This window comes from Helobdella robusta, assembly GCF_000326865.2.
Source record: "Helobdella robusta unplaced genomic scaffold HELROscaffold_96, whole genome shotgun sequence".
NCBI lineage: Eukaryota > Metazoa > Annelida > Clitellata > Rhynchobdellida > Glossiphoniidae > Helobdella > Helobdella robusta.
This window is the reverse complement of record NW_008705547.1, coordinates 169405-171248: the sequence shown is the minus strand read 5'-3', so window position 1 is coordinate 171248 and position 1844 is coordinate 169405. Positions and strand designations below refer to the sequence as shown.

Below are 1844 nucleotides of genomic sequence, written 5' to 3'. Positions count from 1 at the left end.
ATTATAAGTGTTGCTGATGTTGTTGTTGTTGATGTTGTTGTCGTCGTTGTTGTTGATGTAGTTGTTGCTGATTCTGTTGTTGTTGCTGATTTTGTTGATGTTGATGTTGTTGTTGATGTTGTCTATATTGTTGATATTGTTGTCGTTGTTGTTGTTATTGATGTTGTTGTTGTTGTTGTTGATGTTGTTGTCTATATTGTTGATGTTATCGCTGATGTTGTCTATATTGTTGATGTTGTTGTTGTTGATGATGTTGTTGTTGTTTTTGATGAGATGATTGTTGTTGTTGGCCAAACTATTTGGAGTTGCATTGAATGGGTGGCTCAGATTGATGTGGCCCAATGTCGAGGAGACAATAATAATAGTAGCCATCATCATCGTCGTCGTCGTCATCATCGTAATTTCTGTTTAAATCTTTGTTGTTGTTGTTTTTGTTGTTGTTGTTGGAGTTGTTTTTGTTTTTGTTGTTGATGTTTTTGACATTGTTGAAGATGTTGTTGATGTCGTTGTTGAAGTTGAGTTTGTTGTTGTTGCTGTTGTTGATGTTGTTGTTGTTGATATTTGTTGTTGTTCAATTCATCACCTCAGCTGAAAATTAAACTGCATGCGTTCACTATGCTTCATCCTTACAACAATAGACATCTTACTCCTTACTCCGATGGTGTAAAGGCTAAGGGGCCTGGCATTGTTGTGCAGTGTCCGGGTTCGAATGCCAAAAGAACCCCGCCTATCACGTGCAAAACTGCGTGATGGGTTGTTTCACGTGTATTTATGCACCGTGTTTTTGTAGTAATAATTATAATGCGACTCAGTCGCTTGCCATGGTGCTATACAAAATGACATTTATTATTATTATTATTATTATCATTATTATTACTAAGTTAAATTTTTGGCTATCATCACATTTGACGTCATCGTCATCATCATCATCAGCACCATCATCGCCACCATCATTATCATAACCATCAACGTCATCATCATCATCATCTTTTTCGTTTGGCGGGTAATTTGATTACTATTGTCGATATTAATAAAGTTGGTAAAATTGGAATATTTATATGCAATGCGATGTGTTATTATTATTATTATTATTATTATTATTATTATTATTATTATTATTATTATTATTATATCATTGTTAACATAATCACTATCATCACCACCATCATTATCATCACCATCATCATTCATCTTCTTCCTAATCATCATCATCACCGTCATCATCATCATCACCACCATCACCACCACCACCATCATCATCATCAGCAGCAGCACCAACAACACTGAAAACATCTTCATCATCTTAACTGCGTCTTACACAATTCCAACTTAATTACTTTAACGTCCCTTCTTTCATTCACCAGCCCTTCACTTCTTCCCATCTTTCTATTTTCAATATTTTAATATACGTATATATTATATATATACATATATATATATATACATATATATATATATACATATATATATATACATATATATATATATATGTGTGTATATGTGTGTGTGGTTGTTTGCACGTGTGTGTGTTTGTGTGTGTGTGTTTGTGTCTGTGTGTATTTGTGTGTATGCTCGCGTGTGTGTGTGTGTGCGTGTGTGTGCGTGCGTGCATTCAACACATGCAACTTGAGAGCTTGGATGAAATTAAGCCAAAGGGAAAGTGAAATGAAATCTTGGCAACAAAAAATGTTGTGGAATAAATAAAATAATATAATAATAATAATATAATATAATAATAATAATGATAATAACATAAACAATAATAATATAAATAATAATAACAATAATAATAACACCAATAAAAACATTCGCCCCAGCAGCTGAAAGCTGAAACATTGATCGTT

General features: G+C 33.0%; 1 protein-coding gene across 1 annotated transcript in view; it reads left to right on the top strand.

The window, feature by feature from the left end:
• The window catches only part of HELRODRAFT_182971 (hypothetical protein), a gene marked incomplete at both ends in the record, with an annotated part of 5721 nt that extends 4971 nt beyond the window's left edge, over positions 1 to 750 (top strand). Inside the window, one exon of the mRNA XM_009033690.1 lies at positions 639 to 750. Within this exon, the coding sequence (XP_009031938.1) occupies positions 639 to 750 (112 nt within the window). The remainder of the gene's footprint in view (positions 1 to 638) is intronic.
• Between the last annotated feature and the right edge of the window lie 1094 nt (positions 751 to 1844).